This window comes from Suncus etruscus, chromosome X, assembly GCF_024139225.1.
Source record: "Suncus etruscus isolate mSunEtr1 chromosome X, mSunEtr1.pri.cur, whole genome shotgun sequence".
Taxonomy (NCBI): Eukaryota; Metazoa; Chordata; class Mammalia; order Eulipotyphla; family Soricidae; genus Suncus; species Suncus etruscus.
Genome location: NC_064868.1, coordinates 53,158,033 through 53,180,201, shown reverse-complemented (window position 1 = coordinate 53,180,201; position 22,169 = coordinate 53,158,033). Strand labels below are relative to the sequence as shown.

The 22,169-nt window shown below is 41.4% G+C and overlaps 1 protein-coding gene across 1 annotated transcript; it reads left to right on the top strand.

Annotated features, from left to right (window-relative positions):
- Positions 1–2,931: 2,931 nt before the first annotated feature.
- Positions 2,932–5,434, top strand: USP27X (ubiquitin specific peptidase 27 X-linked). The gene has a single exon (XM_049767305.1). It carries the CDS (start codon positions 3,018–3,020, stop codon positions 4,599–4,601), a length of 1,584 nt encoding a protein of 527 aa, XP_049623262.1. The 5' UTR covers positions 2,932–3,017; the 3' UTR covers positions 4,602–5,434.
- Positions 5,435–22,169: the final 16,735 nt, after the last annotated feature.

Here is a 22,169-nt window from a genome sequence, read left to right as displayed (position 1 = left end):
TTAAATAAAAGTACTTTATAAAACCAAATGTTGAGAATGGAGACATAGCACGTGTATATAACCCTGGGTTTGATCTCTAGCATTGTAGAATAAGAACAATTACAAGGGTTGGCGAGACTTTTAATGAACTGCACAAATGCAGGAGACCCAGTTTTGATCCTTAGAATCACATGATATTTTTCCCCCAAACTCAGAGTTGGATGAGCACTGCTGGGTGTATCCCAGAAACTAAAACACAAACAAGCATACATACACACAAACACACACACAACACACACACACAAGAGTAAGATCAAACCTGAAAAACAAAAACCAAAGTCAAACATTCTGTTTGATCTTTTTTCTTGATTCTTTGTGTTTTAGTGCTGCTTCTCTGTGTATGACTTAGAAACTCCTTAGTTGGCCTTTGGGACCAACTGACTCTAGTCTTGAGGAAAATTTAGTTAAGTTTGATAGTCACAGTGCTTATTAAAACACCTGGTTTTGGTTACAGCTGAACAGAATTTGTTGATAAATAGATAGTCCAGTTTCCAACATCAGAAAATGCTGAACCTATGGGCTTCTCTGCCAGAAGTGGATCAATATGGCAGTCTGGTTGCCAATGTCTGTGTCAAATATCTTTGGGTGGTGGAATTAGGGTATCTGGTGCTCTGGCTTCCAATTCTATAACCTTAGTTTCAGCACCATCAGGATCAGGATTGCCTTAATAGATGGAGTAGTTGCAGGAGGCAAAGAGCAGATAATTATGGAAGGATGCTGAGTAACTTAAAGAATGGAAGCAAGAGTTGGCCCTGATGAAGCTCTAGGGAATTTGTTATAGTGGCTCTGCCACTCCAGCCGTGGATCACAGATTTGTGGAACAAAAGCATAGAACACAGGTTTCCCCACCCCTTGTGTCTAACTTACTAGAGGGGAAGCAGCCTCCCTGCACACCAGGAGAACCAGCAGACAAATGGAGGCCCTGTCTTCATACCAACCATGTCTGCCCCATACCCTAAGAAGGACCCCTGCCTAGATGAAGGGGACAAGTGGTGAGTCACATTGAGTGCTACCCCAGGTCAATTTTTCTGAGACGAGAATCTGTCTGCTCAGCCCTTAGGGGCCAATGTCAGGCATTTGCATCTGAGGACCAGGGGCTAGAGTCTGTTTAAAACACTTTCTTCCTTCTCAGTGGGCACTGGCTCTCATTTCTAAGGCCTATCCTCAGGTTTGACCTCAGGACCACATCTGAGGAGGCTTCTTCATCTCCCCAGTCCTGACTAACACCCTACTCATTTGTGGTCTACCTCATAGGTACTAGTCAAGGCTCCCCAAGTTCCACAGACCAGACTCAGCTCCCAGCACACAGAGCCACTACCTCCCCACTTCCTTGTACTGCACAATGGGAGACTCTACCAGGTATTGAGGGTTTAGGAGTGAGGCCCTATGGTTCAGGGCCTTCTCAGCCAGAGGGAGGTGACAGCTCTGACAGTACATTCCACATCCCACTGCCACCCCCGTACATACACACAAGCCTCCTTCCCCCACCTCTGAGCTGCTCATGGTCTGCTGGGTCAAAGGCTGGCTCCCACCCCCACAGCACTCAGGAGCTGAAAGAGGCAGTGTCCACAGTGCAACAATAATATAGATAAGGGATGCCCCTCTCCAGGCCTTGTGGCCTTGGGAGCTGTGTATCTGGATCTTTAGAACAGGACGCTCCTAAGCAACAAACAGAGCCAAGGCTTCATCCTTATCAGGAAGGGCAGAAACTGGTGCTGGAGAGAAGCAAGAGAGGGGGCTGCCTGCAGTGGACAGCTGCTGTATTGACGACCTAACAGATTCTGTGTACTCTTGGGCAGCCAGCTTCTCAGGGCATATTTTCCAGCCTCAGAGATTTTCTGGACCTGCCTACTTCAGGGTCCTTGGCAAGGCAGATCTGGGGGAGAGGGGGAATGGCATGGACGAAGGAAGAACAGAGGGGAGGAGACTCTGAAGGGGATCAGACCAGTGATTGGAGCTGAGAATTGGAAGAGCCATAAGAGACTGCGCGGTACCCGCCCGCCTTCCCGCCAGCCTCAATGAATTAGCTCTGGATTTCCCAAACTTGCCTGCTTACAAGAATCCTGTTGGCCCCCAGTTAAAGATACAGGTCCCGGAGCACCTTCGTGCAAGATTTGGATTCAGGAGGCCAGGGGGTGGAGCTGAGGAATATGTAATTTTAACCCGTTCCCCCACGTGATCTTCGTGAAGCAGCATGTTTAGGAAATAGTGAATTAAAAGAAACAGGGGCTGGCCACAGAAACGGTCTCCACTAGGGGGCTACGGAAGGAGCATTCCCGGGGGCGTCACCTGCTTCCGCCGCCACCTCCTTCAGTGAAAGTCCCTTCTGGGCCCAGCGGCCACAACCACAGCCACCAGACTCCCTCCGGCTGGCCGACCGAGGGACACCCCTGATCTGCGTGGTCCCCTGCGCCGTCACACCCAGTGGCCGCTTAGCCCGGCGAGCAGGGGGAGGAGCCGGCAAGACTGGAGGCACAGGAGGTAGAAAGACGGAGACAGGGACTGAGGAGAAAGGAAAGAGGAAGGTGGAGGCGGAGGCGGCAGGGAAGGTGGAAGCCTTCGGGAAGGTGGACTCCACCGGGAAGGTTGTGGAGCCGGCCGGGGACGTGGAGACAGTGGGGGAGCCGGGCCGCCGGCTAGCGCTCAAGCTGGAGCCCGAACTAGAGCCGCTGCGGGAGGCGGAGCAGGAACCGAAGGAGCTGGAGCTAGAGGATGTGAACCCAGCGCGGAGCAGCGGTGCTGGCGACGACGAAGAGGTTCTTTCTCTTCCCCTCCCCCCTGACCCTCCGCGGCTTCCCGTTCCCTCCCCAAGTCGCAGTCGTGCTCCCCGCCGACGACCTCGGCCGCAGACCCGCTTTCGAACCCCGGCACAGCCGAGACCAGGGCCCCAACCCAGGTCCCGTCCCCGACGCCATCCTGGAGGTGAATGCCTGGATGTGGATTTTACTCCGGGTCCCCCAGGCTGTTCCCATGTGAACATGTTTAAGGCGGGAGAGAATTGGAGGCAGGAGCTGAGGGTGATCTACCAGTGCTTCGTGTGGTGTGGAACCCCAGAGACCAGGAAAAGCAAAGCAAAGTCGTGCATCTGCCATGTGTGCAGCACCCATTTGAACAGACTCCACTCCTGCCTTTCGTGCGTTTTCTTTGGCTGCTTCACAGAGAAACATATTCATGAGCACGCCAAGACAAAACAACACAATTTAGCCATAGACCTTTATTATGGAAGTATATACTGCTTTATGTGTAAGGACTATGTGTATGACAAAGACATAGAGCAAATTGCCAAAGAAGAGCAAGGAGAGGCCTTGAAATTGCAAGCCTCCTCCTCGGCTAACTTTTTTCACTTGCAGTGTTTCGTGCCAGGCTTTGGTGAGAGATATCCAACCTGGGAGACAACCAGACCCGAGTTTGAACTCCTGGGACACAACCCCAGGAGAAGAAGAATCACCTCCAGCTTCACCATTGGTTTAAGAGGACTGATCAATCTTGGCAACACCTGTTTTATGAACTGCATTGTCCAAGCCTTGACTCACACACCGATACTGAGAGATTTCTTCCTCTCAGATAGGCACCAATGTGAAATGCCCAGTCGGGAGTTATGTCTGGTCTGTGAAATGTCTTCACTCTTTCGGGAGTTGTATTCAGGTAACCCATCTCCTCATGTTCCTTATAAACTGCTGCATTTGGTGTGGATTCATGCACGGCACTTAGCAGGGTACAGGCAGCAGGATGCTCATGAATTCCTCATTGCAGCACTAGATGTCTTGCACAGGCACTGCAAAGGTAATGAAATGGGCAAAGCAGCCAACAATCCCAACCACTGCAACTGCATCATAGACCAAGTCTTCACTGGTGGCCTGCAATCTGATGTCACCTGCCAAGCTTGCCATAATGTGTCTACCACTATAGACCCATGTTGGGACATCAGTTTGGATTTGCCTGGCTCTTGCACCTCCTTTTGGCCCCTGAGCCCAGGGATGGAAAGCAGTGTGAATGGGGAAAGTTATATACCAGGAATCCCCACTCTCACAGACTGCCTGCTAAGGTTCACAAGGCCAGAGCATTTAGGAAGCAGTGCCAAAATTAAATGCAGTAATTGCCAAAACTACCAGGAATCCACCAAACAACTGACAATGAAGAAATTACCTGTTGTTGCCTGTTTTCATTTCAAACGGTTTGAACATTCAACCAAACAGAGGCGCAAGATCACTACATACATATCCTTTCCTCTTGAGCTTGATATGACACCATTCATGGCCTCAAGTAAAGACAACAGACTGAATGGACAGTTGCAGCTGCCAGCTAACAGTGGAAATGATGAGAATAAGTATTCCTTGTTTGCAGTTGTTAATCACCAAGGAACACTAGAGAGTGGTCACTATACCAGCTTTATACGGCACCACAAGGACCAGTGGTTCAAGTGTGATGATGCTGTCATCACTAAGGCCAGTATTAAGGATGTGCTGGATAGTGAAGGATATTTGTTGTTCTATCACAAACAAGTCCTGGAATATGAGGCCGAAAAAAGTGAAAGAAATGAATATACAAGCCTACTGAAATAACACACTTTGATGACTGATAGCAATATCCATACTATAACTGGCATTGAGATGTAAAGGACCTACTTGTTTGGCCCATGGGTGGGCCTGACAATAAAAAATGAACAGTATCCAGTGTCTGAAAGGTCCTGAGTGGAAGGAAAGAAGAGAAAGGCTCTAGGTAGTAAGTCACTGAAAGGAAGAGCTAAATGGGAAGAGGGAAGAAGGCTATGGGTGAGGAAGGCAGGAGCAGAAAAACCTGACATTGGTACATATCCTCTATTTCTCTAAAAGATTGTGTGGAAAAGTGTTGGGTGGGAGGTGGGTAGTGCGGGAGAGTGTGCCCTTGTAACTGTAAAACATCTTCTCCATGGGTTTTTCAGCTTTAATTGACCAATCACATAACAGTTCTATGTTAAACGTGGAAGAAAAGTTTATACAAATTTAGCCCATTGCATACATATATAGTTTTGAGAGTGGAAAGGGGGAGAAGATGGGGATATTTCATTGACAAACACCTTTACCAGTTTCTTTGTGTTTGTGATTTTTGTGCTGTTAAATGCAATATTTTTGGATAAAGCAAAGCCCACATGGGCTAGTGAAAATGGTGAAAAGAAAGGGGCTTGTAGAGGGGAAACACTTGCTCCCAAATTAGTAAAGAAGACAAATGCTGTAAGATAAGCAATCACCACAGACAGACCGCAGCTAAGAGTGTAGTGTGTGTGAGTGTCTGTGTTTTAAAAGCTATGTGATATACTTGAGCAAATCAATGTCTTCTTTGCAATTGTTCTCATTTGTACAATGCAGGTAATTCCTTACATTAAAGTGTTACATTAAAGAATAAATTATATAAATTGTGTCAGTGTATAAAGTAAAATGACTTGAAGTTTTGTAGAGACTTTATACACATTTTTTTCAGATTGGAAATTTCTTTGGACTGGTAAAGGAGTGCATCACAGAATAGTCAGTCCCATATGAGACCCATGAATCAGGCATTTTTATATCACACTCAGTACATCACACACATGTGCACATGGACATAATTTCCTAGTAACCTCCCCCAAGACTGTCTGCCTACTTAGAGTCCCATAGCATGGGATCCACTACTCTTAGTGTAGATGGATTAGAGAACTACAACTATTCTACCCAAAGTTAATTTTTTATTCCACCCATTTGGAAACCAGTCATGTTTTCAGAATTCAGCACCACAGTGACAAGACTCAGGGATAGGAATATCCCAGGATCTTACACAAATGGAGTTGGTGGGCTTTATGTCCTGGAAGGACTGTGGGTATAACCTCTACATTTACTTTCTGACCTAGGTTTGGAAAGATTTCTTTCCAAAGCTCAGTGGTCCACTGACCCCCAGGGATCCTGATGGAGTGTCATGTTAGCTTCTTCCCTAGTTCTCCCTTACAGAGGTGCCTACAGCTACTAAGCTAAACAGATGGGACTTAGATAAGGTAAGCACTGGTGGTTATTTTCCTCTCAAGTATCAGGTCAAGGACTACATATTAATGTAAAAAATAATTTATGGGGGAAGTGGATGTTTTTTAACCCAAAAGATTGGATCAATAGGCTCTGGATACAAAGGCTAGCTTTTCTCTGCACACGCCCCCAGTTTCCTGAGTCTATAGACAACACTTTATGGACAACACATTTGGAAATGTTAGGAGTACATTCCACAACTAAGTTAATAGGCTTTTGTATTTTAGTGTGGAGTCTGTCCCCCATACTCTGTCCACATCCTTGACCCCTAGCATGGTTCCTGCCATTCAAAACATTTTCTCGGTGGTTGAATGAACAAAACATTTAGACCAAATTTCCATCCACGTATAGGGCCCAGAATCCTCTGGAGGAAAACATAAAGCTCTGTGTTTTTGTTGTCTTGAAGGAGGGGATAGATCAAGAGATAAATTATCTCACTGCCACTTGTCAACTTCACATAGGGGCTCTGCCTGCATCCAGGGTGTTGACAAGTAGTCTTACCTGGTAAGACAGCCACATGCCTATTGCTCATCTCTTCTGTAGGAAGTGTTGAGTCAGGGTTGTGCCACCAGAGTTGAGCTGCTTGCACAGAAGATTATTTAAAACTCTTAGAACATTTATTTGGAGATAATTTCAAATGTAGAAGAAAGCTGCAAAGATACAAATTATATTATAAAAGATCTTCCTGTATTTCCCCCAAATTCAGATATTAACATAGCCTTTCTTATATAATGGTCTTTCATAAGAATGTATTTAATTCAATGTGCATTGCCTAAGAATAGGCATTCCCAGGCCAGGTAGATAGTTTAAGTGGTAGAACATATGCTTACATGTGTGAGGCTCTGAGTTTGTTTCCTGGTACCATATGAACTCCTTTACTGTGACTATAGTGGCCCCTGCACCAGCTAGCAAGCACCCCACCATGGGCCCCCAGCATCACACCATCTCATTAAGCATTTCAAGTAGTATGCCCTTTGTACCAGTATGTTTACCCGCTATTTTTTAAATAGACATATGTCCAATCCCACAGTTAATATCTTTAAGAAATTTTAGTTGTTACAATACAATTGTCTAATGGGTTTTTATTCCAATTCTGTCTATTGACCCAATGATGTCTTTTATGAGATTTACCCCTTTCATCAAAGGATTTTTATCTCAGACCAGGCATTGCTTTAATTATACTAATATTAATAAGTAATAGTAATTACTATTACTATATTTAAATAAGTTTTATTTAGCAAAAGTGTGTAAGGAGAGTGAAAATGGGAGTGAAACACACACACACATATATATATAGCACATCGAAAGTTGCGATATGGACAGCATAGAATGTATTCAGGTACTGCTCTGATTTTCACATCTCTCACTTCTTTGGAAAATCTCTTCCATTTGTTTGACTTTTCATGAAACATTTCTCATGCCAGGTTTGCCTGATACAGAATACCTTCTCCATACCCTGCATTCAGGAATACTGATGCAATGGGTATGAGGCTTCTGAAGACTTTGATGCCTGTGGAACACACAGACCAGAAGGAGCAGCTATCCTGACACATTCTGACTGAAGCACATACTTATGTTTGTAAAACATCATTTTCTGTAAAAAAAATTCTCTTCTATAGATGAACCGTCCAAGCCCACCAGAATCTTTCTCCCTTCACACACACTACTGAGTCATGGGATGTCCTGCTTTCAAACTATAGCATTGTGATAAATCATGTACTTACCAGGTATGTGGATACCTTGAGAACAAAAGGAGAGTCAGCATGTTTGAGTACATGGGCAAGCACCCCTATGATTTAAACTATTAGGAAATGCATTCCTAAACCTTCATCAACACTTGCATTGCAGGTTCAGAAGTGATATGGTGAGCAACTAATTACAAAATACACAAAGAAAGGCTGCAGAATAATAAAAACATGGAAGAAGCTGAAAGCTTGATTTATGACCAATGGGGCTTTTCAGACACAACTGGGCATATTTATATGGGAACTACAATTCCTCTGTAAGGAACTGGAAGAAAAAGTTGGTGACATTTAGGGCGATTCTTGAAATTTGTTTTATTGTTTCATTTGTTTTTGGAGTACCACACTTGGTGGTACTCAGGAATTACTTCTGGCTTTGAGTTCAGTAATTACTGTTGACTGGGCTCCAGGTATATTTGTATTATTTATATGTACTTATTTATAAATAAAGTAAAAATATTTACTTATAAATATATAGTTATTTATTATATATTTCTAAATAAATATATTGTTTATATTTATTTATATATTATATATTTAAAAAAAATCTTTCTATACTTTTTAAAAATTCAGCTATTAACATACCCCTTCTTATATCATAGTCTTTCATAAGAAAGCACTTAATTGTTAGGGTTTGAGTTGATACCCGGCGCTGAGAGTCAAAGACCACCTCTGATAATGCAAGATGCAAAAGGGAGTTTATTTGGTTAATCAAGGTCCGAGCCTCATCCCATTAGGGGAGGTTTTTTCCTGCTCTGTGACTTTATGGCAGACATCTTGGGTTTTCTCTTTGCTGTCCTGAGGTCTGGGAATTTGATCCTCTCAGCCATTGTTCCCCGAGGGCTCTTCTTCAGAGGGAGCAGTCCCACTCACAAAGGGTGAATCACAGGAGCATGACCGCTCTGCTTCATGGCCAAGAGCATCTTCTAGCCAATGAACACCACTACAACACGTATAAAAATCCACAATACAAGAATGACAATGGGCAAACAACACAGGCCAACACCAGGCATAGAGAATTAAGATGGCAACTCTGATGACCAGAAAACTGCCAACCACCTAGTCTCTGAGATATTGAGTTTAGAGAAGAAATATGGAGGATATTCATAGAACTCAAAGAAAGCATAGACTGAGTTGAATGTAACACAAATAAGAATCAAGAGGATATGAAGATAGAAATCAGAAAACTCCAAACTGAAATAACATGTTTGAAAAGCTCAGTAGACAAATTGAAAACTTCAATGGAAATCCTCTCCAACAGAGTAACAGCAGCTGAGGATAGAATTAGTGAGCTGGAAAATGATATGCATAGCAATTCCATACGGCAGAAGAGATCTGAAAAGAGCCTTAAAGAAAATGATCAGAAAAATGAACAATTACACAAAGAATGTGAACAGAAGAAAATAGAACTCTTTGATAAGCTCAACAGAAACAACATAAGAATAATATTAAGAATTAAGAATATTAAGAATTAAGAATATTAAGAATATTAAGAATTAAGAAACAACATAAGAATAATAATAAGAAACAACATAAGAATAATACAATAATATAAGAGTCCCAGAGACCTATAAAGAAAATCCTCAGGAAGAATCATCAGTCAAGGATATCATTGCAGAGAAACTCCCAAAGATAAAGATTGCATGCAATCAAATTCTGCGAGCTCAAACAGTAACAGACAAAAGAGACCCAAAGAAAAGCACCCCAAGACACACCCTAGGCCCAATGACAAATCTCACAGACAGGGATAGAATATTGAAAGCAGCAAGATTAAAAATGGAAATTACATTCAAAGGAGGTGGGAAGTAGTGACAAAATTAAATGAAATGAATGTTTTTTTCTAGAATACTGCACCAAGCCAGACTCACTTCCAGGTTTGAAGGAAGTATACATAGCTTCACGGATAACATCTCAGAAACTATACAGAATCAAAGCCAGCCTTAAAATAAAAACTGAAAGATCTACTATAAGACAAGACTGACCCAGACACACCAAACTTCTACACAAAGATGGCACTAAATCCCATGACAGTTATCTCCCTCAATGTCAATGAACTGCACCAGTTAAGAGACACAGAGTGGCTAAATGTATCAAAAAACTAAATCTAACCTCCTGCTGCCTACAAGAAACACACCTGAATAGTCAGAACAAACATAGACTCAAAATAAAAGGCTGAAAGAAAATAATTCAAGCACACAAACCCTTATAAAGCTGGAGTGGCCATATTAATTTTAGATGACACAAACTTTAGACTCAGAACAGTTGTAAGGGACAAAGATGGAAATATCATACAAATTAAGAAATATGTACAACAGGAAGAAATCACACTTCTAAACATATATGCACCAATTGAGGGACCAGCAAAATATCTAAAGCAATTTTTGGCAAATCTGAAAAAAAGATATTAATAGCAACACAATAATTGTGGGATACCTCAACACTACCCTGTCACTCCTTGATAGGTCAACCAGGCTGAAATCCAAAAAAAATATACTAGCTCCTGAAAGAGAAATGGAAAAAAGTGGACTAGGATATATATACATATATACATATATATCTATATATATGCATGGTGTATAATGTCTTCTGGTTTCGTTTCACCATTAGGTAGCATTGCAGAAAATCCTGCCCTAAAAGCAGACTATTGCTGTTCCTAGGTTGTCAGGGTGTCATAAGTACCATCTTCAGAGTAAGTCAGTGCCTTGACAGTAGTGGAGCCTTCCTTATTAAGAGTTCTTATTCCTGGTGATGGTGTAGGAAACCACATTTGTTTTCGCAGATGGCGTTCATGTTTCAGGGGTGAATGGTCAATGTCCGATCAGCCGAAGTCTAAAACAAGTCACTATGACAGGTTTTCAAGGTGTAAGGTCCCACTGCAGTTTAAAATGTGTTCCCATCTCTATTAGATTAAGAACTTGTTTGCATATGTGATCTTTTCTTATTTTAATATGAGTATGCAAAAAGGAACAATGCCACAAAGTATTACTGGTGCATATAGGGTCGAGGTATCAAGACCAACAATCCCCATAACCTTTTTTCTTACATGGCCTCTAGACAAACACTTGTCTATTAGAATTCTATACTGAATGAATCCTGAGGATGGGAGAAATTGCCACTACATGAGAAGATAGTCAGTCACAGTTATGCTTATTAAAGGAATGTAACTATAGAGATATTCAAATAAGATTTATATGTCCTTTTTAAGTATTTTGAAATAGGAGGAGAAGAAGTAGGTAAGACCCAGAACTAGCTTCCACATGTGAGGCACATATCAGGGAGTATCCTCAAGTGGGGGCCTTCTCAGCTACTGAATCTGGTAGCAAGCAAAAATCCATGATAGAGGGATGTGCAGAAAGAAGGGCCACCTAGAACGAATCAATAGCAGCTGAGTGTTGGTTTTTTTCATCTATCTTTTCACTTTGGGGGCTTGTTGACATCTGGCTTGGGTGGGGAGAATGTTCTGCTTTGTGAGAAGTTAAGCACATGGAGTATTATCTTGCAGGTCTTGGGCATTCCGTTTCCTTTCCTAGTAACAATCTAAAAGTATGAGTATTGTGATATTATGGCAAACTAAATACAGTTGTTGCCTGGGAAATGAGGACTGATGAGAGAGGACCCCAGTGCAAGAAGGTCACCTGCACAGCCCAGCCAGTTTATACCCTGTGTGTGGGGGAACTTTTTGTGCCATTCCCCCACACCTCCAGGGACTCAGCTGCCTGGCCTTACTGTGAAGGCCTATATATATACATATATATGATATATATATATATATATATATATATATATATGATATATATATCGCACTCCATCCCCAGAAACCTGGATGCACATTCTATTCCAAGGCACATTGGTCATTCTCCAGGATAGACCACATGCTGGACAATAAAACATACTTCCATAAAATTAAGAAGATAGAAATCATGCAGGCTACCCTTGCTGATTACAAGGCACTGAAATTAGACGTGAACTACAAAGGGACACAGAAGAAAAACTTTAACACCTGGAAATTCCACTAAGGGAGTCTTGGCAAGGACCCTGAGTCAAATCTTCAAGCAGTTTATATAGAAATTACAAGCATTAGGGGCCGGGCGGTGGCGCTAAAGGTAAGGTGCCTGCCTTGCCTGTGCTAACCTTGGACGGACCGCGGTTCGATCCCCCGGTGTCCCATATGGTCCCCCAAGCCAGGAGCAACTTCTGAGCACATAGCCAGGAGTAACCCCTGAGCGTTACTGGGTGTGGCCCAAAAACCAAAAAAAAAAAAAAAAAAAAAAAAAGAAATTACAAGCATTAACAGAATATTAACAGAACAACCATTTCATTGTATAGTTGTCTTAATCACTGTTTTTTCTGGCTCAACTTTGGTTGTCTAGGGATACTATAATTTGAACCCTAGTTGTTGTGGGGGAATCTCTGATTCAAACCTTGGTCATCAAGGGATATTCTAATACAGAACCTGGTTGTAGGGGGATACTCTGATACAGAACTTGGTTGTTGTGGGGACACTCTGATTCAGACCCTGAATGTCAAGGATTACTCTAATTCAAACTTTTGGTTGTTAAAGGAGCCTTTCTCCAAGCTCACTCAACCCCTAGTTTCTTATTCCTGGAGGGCATCAACTTTGGTTTTATTTCTGAGTTAACTCTTCGCCTTCAGGTAGGAGTGGAAAAGTACTCATTACTAGGGTTTGGGCTTGTTTTGGTCTAGAGTGCCTTATCATGGAACTGGTGGATAATCTAGGTCCTTACATTCCCCTTTGCCTTTGCCACTGGGAGAAATCATCCCCATTGTACAAGGGTCTAGGAGAGATTTTAATTTTAGATGTCTCTGCCTTCAACACTGTGGAACTTCTTTTAAGAAAGCAGAGCATAGAAGCCAAAGCAATGTCATCTCTAAGCAAAGGCACACTATATCCTTTTTTGTTTGTTTGTTTGTTTTTAGGGCCACACCCATTGACGCTCAGGGGTTACTCCTGACTCTGATCTCAGAAATCGCTCCTGGCTTGGGGGACCATATGGAACTCTGGGAGATCGAACTGTGATCCGTTGTAGGTCAGCCGCATGCAAGGCAAACACCCTACAGCTGCATCACAGCTCTGGCCCCTAAACACACTATATTCTAACATCAAAACAAAATTTATGGTTGTTTCACCTCAGGAAATACTCCTCAGGAGTGAAAAATCTTGTAGAGCACAATCAGAAACAAAGTTTAGGGGAGAGGGTCCCTAAGGTGACAGTTTGACCCACGACCCATCCACATTCTGGGTAATAGTTCAAGTACAGTCCACAAATATATCTTTTTCCCAGCTGACCCACAGCCAACACTGTCGGATGGTACATAAGGATGATCTTGATTCTGCACTGGTTCTATAACTTGAGTCAGCTGAATGTGCAAAATGTTCTTATAATTCTATACATCAAGGAGAGCGGAGGTTCCTTTGAAAAGAATGCTCCTGTAACTTTAATAGTTGTTAGTCTGAGGCTGTTTCTGTCTCTGGATCCAAGAGGACTGTCTCCTACACCTGATTTTTATTATTTTACCCTTAACATGTCTAGGTGAAGCCACAATATTTGCTCCTTCTTTCCTTATACCACACATCCTCTTAAAATGTTAGTGTTTGGTTAATTCTTGCTACTTACTCCAAACTCTGGGATAGATAGATATAATATAATTTCCAATTGATGTCAATGGATGTAGCTCCTTGAATTTTCTTTGCCTTTATTCCCCTGGAAGCTTTGAAAAGGGAGAGTGGGTAAAGGTACATTTTCAGTAACTTCTTCAAGCTGGCAAGGAACTTTAGGCCCTACCTCATTCTTAGTTGTTAAGAGGCAATTAACAAGTTGGGTTCTGCAGTTTTAACACCTGAAAAGAATAAGGTCAATTAGGCAGGGGGATATTATTTTCCCAATAATTTTGGCCATCTATGCAGTCCCTCTACAAGCTTCCTCAGGATATGCTCCCTGGTATTATAGAGATTGCCTTGGAGGAGACAGCAATAAACACAGCTATTCAAGTTGAGTTTTCTCTAGTGAGACTGGTGATTGTATTTATAGCCTTCATTCTTTATAACCTGGTCTATTTCAACCAGTAAGCACACTATCATATAGGTAACCCCAGATGAATGGGCTTTAAGATAGGCTCACTTGAATGCATGTAATTACAGAAAAAAAGAACATTTTTTTTATATCCACCTTTACCTTAAACCTTGCCAGATACTGAATAATCTAATTTTGGCTTGTTCCTTTTGCAGAAATACAGCAATACTGGATAAATAACCATTTGGGGCACCTATTACTTAGAGAGTTTCTGGGGATTGGTTAAATACAGAGGAAGTGATTTGCCACTAAAATAGTGGTTCTCAAATAATGGGGCGTGTCCGGGGGGGGCGCAAGGTTCTGTAAAAGGGGATGCGTTTGATCTCTGCAAACACTGTCATAACAAGCTAAGCCCCGTATTTATGTCTCTATATGTCTCTGGAGCTGAAAGTTGTTGTGTCCTGCTTCAAACCCCGCTTTGAAAAGCTATGCATTGCAAAATGTGCTCATTGTAGGCATTAATCCAGACATCACCTCTGATTAAAAAATTATCTCAAATTATTTTATATATTTTGTTTTGCAGGCTAAAGTTTTTTTAAATAAAGATACTATTTACAGTCGTGTGGAGGGGCGCAAAAAATGTTTTCTTCTTCCTAGGGTGGCATGACAGAAAATAATTGAGAAGCACTGCACTAAAGTCTTACATGCAACATCAGGGATCTGCAGTTTTGGCTGATGTAAAGCTGAGGTCTAGGAGGCAGCAGTTAGATTAACACAGTAAGCCGGGGAATGGCCTTGGTCCTCTCATTTTTGTGTGTCCTGAGTGTTTCTCCAGGTTTGAGGGAGATTCTGATCCTGTCCCCACCCCCTCCAGGGTTGGAAGAGGTTCTGCCCTCCGGAACTTTGCAAAGAGCAAAACCTGGGTTTGGCCAACCAGCACGGATCTAGTTGATCACTGATTTACTAGGCTAGACTGCCTTTATAGTCTTCCTGAGGTAATCGGAGTACTTGTATCAGAACTAGTTATTACTGGACCTGCTCCTATCATTTGACTTTAATTTATTTCAACTCTGATTCTCTAAAGAGTGTTCTAGGCTCCCAGATTTCCTGTATGCATCAGGAATAGACCCCACTACAGAGAGGAAGATTAGTTACCCATAGTTTATGCAAACCAACACAGTGCCATAAAACATCATAAATAGAAAATTGTGAAGCTGACTGCTGCTGTTTGCCACTTTGAAACACACAGCCGACCTTCTGGACTTTGTCTCTCTACTATCCTGTGGCCTAAGTTTGATCCTTTCCACCCACCATTACATGAGAGCTCTTATTTAGAAGTGACCTGTTTTGTCCAAAAATGGTGGAGACAGATGAATGCAGCCTCTCAGCTTTGCTCGTGGCCATGCACATATTCTAGCCAATGAATACCACCAAAGCAAGTAGGAAAAAAAACACATTACAAACATAACAGTGAGGAAACAATGCAGGCCAACACCAGACATAAAGAATTAAGATGGCAACTCTGATGACCAGAAAAATGCCAACCACCTAGTTAGACTCTCATATAAGGAGTTTAGAGAAGAAATATGGAGGATGTTCATAGAACTCAAAGAAAGCATAGACTGAGTTGAACAGAACACAAATAAGAATCAACAGGATATAAAGTTAGAAATCAGAAAACTCCAAATTTAAATAACACGTGTGAAAAACTCAGTAGATTAAATTAAATCCTCAATGGAAAGCCTCTCCAACAGGGTAACAGGAGCTGGGGATAGAATCAGTTAGCTGGAAGATGATATGCATAACAGCTTCATACAACAGAAGAGATTTGATAAAACCTGTAGCAAATGATCAGACATGGGAAAATTACTCAAAGAATACGAACAGAGGAAAATAGAAGTTTTTGATAAACTCAACAGAAACAACATAAGAATCATTGGAGTTCCTGAGACCCAAGAAGAAAATTGCCAGGTAGAATTAACAATAAAGGACATTATTTCAGAGAAACTCTCAGAGCTAAAAACTGCATGTAACCAAGAAAAGTACCCCAAGACACATCCTAGTCTCAATGACAAATCCCACAGATAAGAATAGAATACTGAAAACAGCAAGATCAAAAAGGGAAATTAGATTCCAAGGAGCATCCTTGATATTTACAGCAGACCTGTCACAAGAAACCTCAAGTCCACAAGGCACTGGTGGGATGTAATGACAAATGTTTTGCCTAGAATACTGCCCCCACACAGACTCACTTTCAGGTATTAAGGAAGTATACATAGCTTTATGAATAAAGAACATCTCAGAAATTGTACTGAATCAAAACCAGTATTAAAACTGAACGATATATTTAAAACAAGACAGACCAACAGACATACCAAACTTCTACACAAAGATAATACTAAATCTCATGACATTTATCTCTATCAAGGTCAATGGACTAAATGTACCTGTGAAGAGACACAGAGTGGAAAAATGGATTTAAAAAGCTGAATACAACATTCTATTGCTACAAGAAACACATATAAATAGTCAGAAAAAAATGTAGACTCAAAATCAAAGGCTGGAGAAAAATAATCCAAGCAAACAATCCCCTTAGAAAAGCTTGGGTAAATAAAAAAGAAAAGCTTGGGTGACCATATTAATATAATATGACACAGACTATAAAACTCAGAAAAGAAGTTATACAAGACAAAGATGGAAATTATGTACTAATCAAAAGATATGTACAACGGAATAAAACATACTCATAAACATTTGCACACCCAATGAGGAACTAGCAAAATATTTAATACAATTGTTGACAAATCTGAAAGAAGATATCAATAATACTGGGAGATCTCAACACTGCTCTGTCAGCCAGACTGAAACCCAAAAGAATATACTAGCTCCTAAAAGAGAAATGGAAGAAAGTGGTCTAGTATATATATATATATATAGTATATATAGGGCACTTCATCATCAAAAATTTGGATACACATTCTTCTCTAATAATATGGTTCATTCTCCATGACACATGGGACACAACAAAGGCAGTACAAAGAGGAAAATTCATAGCTTTTCAAGCACACATTAGAAAGGAAGATGGAACCTACATAAATAGCTTAATGACACAGTTTATAAAATTTTAAAATGATCAACAAAAAAAATCAAAAGAGGTAGGCAGAAGGAAATAACAAAGCTCAGAGCAGAAATCAATAAAGTGAAAATAAAAAAATCTAAAGATCAACAAAATATAAGTTGGTTCTTTGAAAAATCAAGATTAATAAACTACTGCAAAACTCACAAAGTTCACCTGGAAAACCTTTTCAAATGCAATTCACAAATCTATACTCTGGCTGTCGATGTAGGTGCATGAGTGCCTGGGTATGCCATACCAATGTCAGTCTAATTTCTGTCTATAATAGATATAATGTCCATGTAGTATAGTGTTGTCCTCTCTATCATAGATAACCCTTCTTGCCCCCTTTTTCTTAACACCTTACAAACCATTTTTGAGCCCTTCATGTAATTTCTCACATTTAACTTTTTTTTAAAATCTCAGTCCTTATCCTGACTGCAATATAAGATATGCAGATTCCAGGTTCTTTAATACAGAAACATAATACCAACAACAGAGACTGTGTGAAAAATAAAAGTGTATTGGCACTACAGACAATGACCTGGATTGGACAAACTAGTTTGCCTGGAGCCTAGAGTTGGTCTTATGCCAGGAAACTTCAGGGGTAGGGTCTCCTTGTATTTAGTTCAAGGCTTTTCCTTTCCATGTCCCTCATATTTTGGTGGGCCTATGCAAACAATAATTGCCACTCTAACACCGTTTTTACTGTGTTCCTTTGACTCTAATCCTTAAGAAAAACAACCCACTTAAACTTTTGAGGTTCACTTAAACTAATATGCATGTGCATGGAAATGTAAAAAAGTATTTTGCCTTCAATGTTTAAGGAGTTACATAAGCTTTATGTCTTTATATTGCTTTGTGTGCTGCTAAGAAATATTATGTACTATAATCTGGGGACTTGAGGGACAAAGTAATTGTACATGGGTTCTGTTTTATTTTTCTTAATGTTCTTTGGCAGAAAGTTCAAAGTTAAGATATCAGCAATGGGACTACTGAGAATTCTGTTTATGGGTGATTGTCCTTCCACTGTAACTTTACCTTGTCCTCTTTCTTTGCATCTTTGTTCTCATAATTAAAAATAAAAAATGCAAAAAAATCTCAGTCCTTAACTCCTCTTGAAGCAGAACATTCTCCCCAGCCCAGCCACATACCAACCTGCCCCCAAAGTGAAAAGATAGACTATCAGCATGAGGAGAAACGACAGTCTGTTCCTACTGATTTGCTCTTGATGGTCCCTCTTCCTTCACCTCCCTTTACCATGGACTTTTGGTTGCTACCAGATTTGTTTCCTGAGAAATCCCCAATTGAGGACACTTCCTGATATGGGACTGTTTGGAGCCATCTTCCCTAGACTCCACAAAACCAAATCACAGGTTGAAGCTGTTCCCAGATCTTATCCTCTGCCCTCTTATTTCAAAAGATTTAAAGAGGTTATATAAATTTCCTTTGAATATTTCTTTTAGACACACTCCTTTAATAGGCATAACCATGATTGAATATCTTCTTATGTAGTGGCAATTTCCCATATCCTTGGGTTCCATTCAATACAGTATACTATAGACAAATATCTGTTCAAAGTTCATGTAAGCAAAAGGCTCTAGGGACTGTTGGTCTTGACACCTCGGCCCCCACATCCCTGTGGCATTATCACTTTTTGCACAGGCACATTAAAACTGGAAAAGTTAACAAATGCAAACAAGTTCTTATCTAATAGAGATGGGAACACAAATATTTTATACTGCAGTGGGACTTTACACCCTAAACATTTGGCATAATGACTTGGCTTAGACTTCATTTGATTGGACATAGACCAGAACCAAGGATACTACCTACTGAAACAAACATGCACCACACCAGCACCAGGAACATATGTTCTACCAAGGAAGGCCCCCTGCCATGGTACTGACTTACTCCAAAGACAGTTCTGCTATCACCCTGACAACTGAGCAACAGCAACAATCTGCTTTTAGGGCAGGATTCTCTGCAATGCTAACTGATGGTGAGACAGAATCAGAAGACACTACAGACCATCTGGTCTTCGACACAGGACCTGTACAGCAACCAGAATCTATAACTACAGAAACCTGACAGCAACAACTGTGAGACTGAAGAGCTGACCACTGAGAATGACTAGGGGGCTGGACAACCGAGTATGCCTGGAGCCTTCAGTTGGTCTTATTCCAAAATGCTTCAGGGGTAAGATCTTCTGGTTTTTAGGACAAAGGTCTGTCCAATTTCTTCCATAATTTTCTGTGTCTACACAAACAACAACTGCCACACACACACCCCTACCCCCCACATCTTTTATTTTTTTTGGTGTATCTCCAATTTTAAGGGGAAAAGGGGTGCATACTAAACCTTTGGCTGTTGTATTAATGATTTTGTTGGTGATACAACAATTTTCACAAATATAGCTGCTGATGAACTCTCTCCCCTTTTTCCATTTTATTTTTAATTATCTATTCTCTTTCTATTTTGTAATAACTTTTTTGTCAGACTGAAACAAATGTATTATGATCAATTATGTCAACCATGTGATGCGTTTTCTTTAAATAAATAAAGAATTTAAGCAAACAAATCCTGCAATAAACTCTTTTCATGTGTCAGTATAAAATTTTTTATTTAAAAACCATGATTACAAACAGGACTGTAGTTGGGTTTGCATCAAAAAAACACCCCCTTCACCAGTACAACACTCCCACCACCAATGCCCACCATCTCCCCCACTCCTACACACCCTGCCCATATTTGAGATAGGCTTTGTACTTATCTTATTCATTATAATTGTCATGGTAGTTGTTAGTGTATTATTTCTCCAACTGTACTCATCCCTCTTTGAGGTAAGCTTCATATTCTGAGCTGGTTCTTCTGATCCTCATCTCTGGGCATTATTAAAATAATGTATTTTATTTTTCTAAAACCCATAGATAAGTGGGACTATTCTGTGTCTCTCTCCCTCTGACTTATTTCACTCAGCATAATAGTTTCCATGTCTCTCAATGTATAGGAAAATTACACGACTTTATCTTTCCTGACAGCTGAATGATATTCCATTGTGTATATGTACTAAAGTTTCTTTAGTTCAGGGATGGCGAACAGGCGGCTCTTGAGCTACATATGGCTCCCAGCCAAAATGAATGTGGCTCTTTGCCTCTTATCATTATTTTGTATACTGTGGCTCTTTCTTTGCCAACTTTATATTCTGTTATGCTGCTTCTGAGGAGGGACCTCTGAGGAGAGATCTCTGAGAGCATAGTCCCTCCCTCAGGCTGCATAATCCCATCTCCCATCCCTCAACTGCATGGGCCAGTGAGCGGGGGGACCCATGTGTCACATGTTGGGTCACAACTTGCCATTAGTTCTTAGTGTGGAGGATGCAGCACACCCTCACCATACTGCAGGATTTTTACCCTCACTCAAAATGGCAAAATGCAATATGTGTTTAATATATTATTGTTAAAATTATATGCTTTTGTGTGAGTGTTTGTCTGTTTTGGCAGGTCACTGCATGGTGTGGCTCTCTGACTCTCACAGTTTAAAATTTTGGCTCTTTGTGTTGAACTTGTTCGCCACCCACCCCTGCTTTAGTTATTCATCTATTGAAGAGCATCTTGCTTGTTTCCAGATCTAGCTATTGTAGATAGTGCTGCGATGAATATAGCTGTGAGGAAGGATTTTTTTTTTTGGCCACACCCGGTGACGCTCAGGGGTTACTCCTGGCTATGCACTCAGAAGTCACTCCTGGCTTGGGGGACCATATGGGACGCCGGGGATCGAACCGCGGTCCATCCTAGGCTAGCACAGGCAAGCAGGCACCTTACCTCTAGTGCCACCGCCCAGCCCCGAGGAAGGATTTTTATATCGCATTTTTGTGTTCCTAGGGCAGGGGTCTCAAATTCAATTTACCTGGGGGCTGCAGGAGGCAAAGTCGGGGTGAGGCAGGGCCACATAAGGGATTTCACAAAAAAAAGTCCTCAAACGTCATTATTAACAGTTTTAGGGGCCGGGCGGTGGCGCTAAAGGTAAGGTGCCTGCCTTGCCTGCGCTAGCCTTGGATGGACCGCGGTTCGATCCCCCGGTGTCCCATATGGTCCCCCAAGCCAGGAGCAACTTCTGAGCACATAGCCAGGAGTAACCCCTGAGCGTTACTGGGTGTGGCCCAAAAACCAAAAAAAAAAACAGTTTTAATTATTTCTTCTGAACATGAATAGAACATTGAGTGAAGATCATGAATAATTCTTCTGAACATGGCATTTTTTGCCTATTCCTTACTGCCAGAGACTTGACAGCGCTTCTCTCACAAATCTGAACCACATTTGGCTTTAGAGAGGAAGCAGTTGAGACCCTCAGTATGGCTTGAAGATGATCATCATTAAGTCTAGACCTGTACTTTGACTTATTGAAGTTCAATGTGGAGAATAACTTTTCACACAAATATGTGCTCCCAAAAAGGCACATGGTGCGCTTGAACATTCGGGAAAGCTCAGGGAAGGTGGGGGACAATTCTCTCAAAAATTGCCCATGCATGTCTGCTTTTCCATTTGAGCTCCATTTGAAGCACAGGAGGGACATCTTGCACATCAAAGGAAAAGGGGTCCACAAAAATTTGGAAAGTGGCTCTGTGCTTTTTGAAGTCTGAAAATCTGTGATCAAATTCCTTCTTTAGCTTAAAAATAGCATCAACATATTTCTTACCAATGAATGGTATGCCTGCATCCACAAGTTCCTTGCATGCTGGGAAATGACAAAGGTTTGTCTGAGAGAGCTGGGATTTCCATAACACAAGTTTTGTAGAGAATGGTCTCATGTTGTCATAGGCACTGATAAGCTGCCCCGGGCCTTGTAACATCTTGTTTAGTACATTCAGCTTATGTGTGATGTCAACAAGAAAAGCTAAGTCCATGAGCCATTTGTGATCACTCAACTCAGAAACAGCATTCCCATCCTTCTCCATGAAGGCTTTCACTTCTTCTCTCAACTCAAAAAATCTTTTCAGGGGGCCGGGCGGTGGCGCTAAAGGTAAGGTGTCTGCCTTGCCTGCACTAGCCTTGGACAGACCGCGGTTCAATCCCCCGGTGTTCCATATGGTCCCCCAAGCCAGGAGCAACTTCTGAGCACATAGCCAGGAGTAACCCCTGAGCATTACCGGGTGTGACCCAAAAATAAAAAAAAAATCTTTTCAGGACATTTCCCCTGCTGAGCCAATGTACCT

What these genes read in the sequence shown, in the direction of transcription:
- USP27X (XM_049767305.1), top strand. Translation starts at nt 3,018, where the DNA reads ATGTTTAAGGCGGGAGAGAATTGGAGGCAGGAGCTGAGGGTGATCTAC.